The sequence below is a fragment of the Sinocyclocheilus rhinocerous genome, unplaced genomic scaffold, assembly GCF_001515625.1.
Source record: "Sinocyclocheilus rhinocerous isolate Xijiao unplaced genomic scaffold, SAMN03320098_v1.1 scaffold828, whole genome shotgun sequence".
Classification (NCBI taxonomy): Eukaryota; Metazoa; Chordata; class Actinopteri; order Cypriniformes; family Cyprinidae; genus Sinocyclocheilus; species Sinocyclocheilus rhinocerous.
In genome coordinates, this window is record NW_015634025.1 from 74,018 (window position 1) to 75,130 (window position 1,113).

Below are 1,113 nucleotides of genomic sequence, written 5' to 3' on the forward strand. Positions count from 1 at the left end.
GAGAGAGAGAGAGAGAGAGAGTGTGTGTGTGTGTGTGTGTGTGTGTGAGAGAGAGAGAGAGAGAGAGTGTGTGTGTGTGTGTGTTAGTCTCTTTGGGTCAATGGAAGAAGTGTTTTTCATGGTGGTCTCAGACACCCAAAAAGTCCCCCGATGCATTATTGTGATGTTTGTGTTGTTAGTACGCTGAGATTCTGACATAAACAGCTGGATTCATACCGTCCACAAGCTGAGAGCATCTCTCTTTGGCTTTCTCTCGCATCATCTTGGGAATCAGCACATCTTTCTCCACGTGTCGCAAGCGTGGCTCCTCTGTGGAGGCAGAAACAACAGCATTCATATTAATCAAACACTTATTCATTCATTTAATCAAACAGACACAAACACTGAGAACCATCAGTGAGATTCAGCAGCGAATCAATCTGACCGAGTCATTTAGTTCATTCATGTTGATTCTGATTCATTCAAAATGACTCCTGATGCCACAGTGTGTGATCAAAAATCTATAAATGCTTTTTATATGACACATAACATTATAAAACATGCATGTATCCGCGCATATAGTGATCTGTGAACAGAAGTCTGTAGTGTTGTTGTAGTTTTACACACGCATTCATAAAAGCGGAAGAACAAACATCCCGGCGGAAGTTAAAATCTTCCCGTACCTGCTTTAGACGGATCCATTTACACCTCAGTTACTGTAATTAGTTACTAGATTGTTTATTATTATGAAACACTGACGTGTTTCCAATGTGACCCTCTGCGCTGCGTGTTTAGCGTGAGACTGTTTCGTTCACTTCCGGTCGGTGACGTTGACGTAAGCCGCTAGAGCGTCTGGTGGTTGTAGTTCTGTGGAGCTCAGGATGAACTACACACAGTCGGAACGGAGCGCTACAGGATCGTTTGACAAACATGAGATCAAGAATTCTGCAGTATATGCGAAGACTAATCTGACTGGTGCTATCAGGGGAAAGTTGATTCAAATTATAATAATAATAATAATTAAAATAAAACAAAGTTTAAAGTGACTTTACTATAATATAGAGGAGGAGCAGTTTCTTAACATATGAAAAATCACTTGGTAAATATGATAATACAGAATTTAATAAATTAAAA

General features: G+C 39.9%; 1 protein-coding gene across 1 annotated transcript in view; it reads right to left on the bottom strand.

Annotated features, from left to right (window-relative positions):
- The window catches only part of LOC107745169 (COX assembly mitochondrial protein homolog), a 7,320-nt gene extending 6,506 nt beyond the window's left edge, over positions 1–814 (bottom strand). The window contains exons 1-2 of the mRNA XM_016559016.1: positions 663–814; positions 217–309 (exon numbers count right to left, since the gene is read on the bottom strand). Coding sequence (XP_016414502.1) covers positions 217–309; positions 663–681 — 112 coding nt within the window. The 5' untranslated portion in view covers positions 682–814. The remainder of the gene's footprint in view (positions 1–216; positions 310–662) is intronic.
- Positions 815–1,113: the final 299 nt, after the last annotated feature.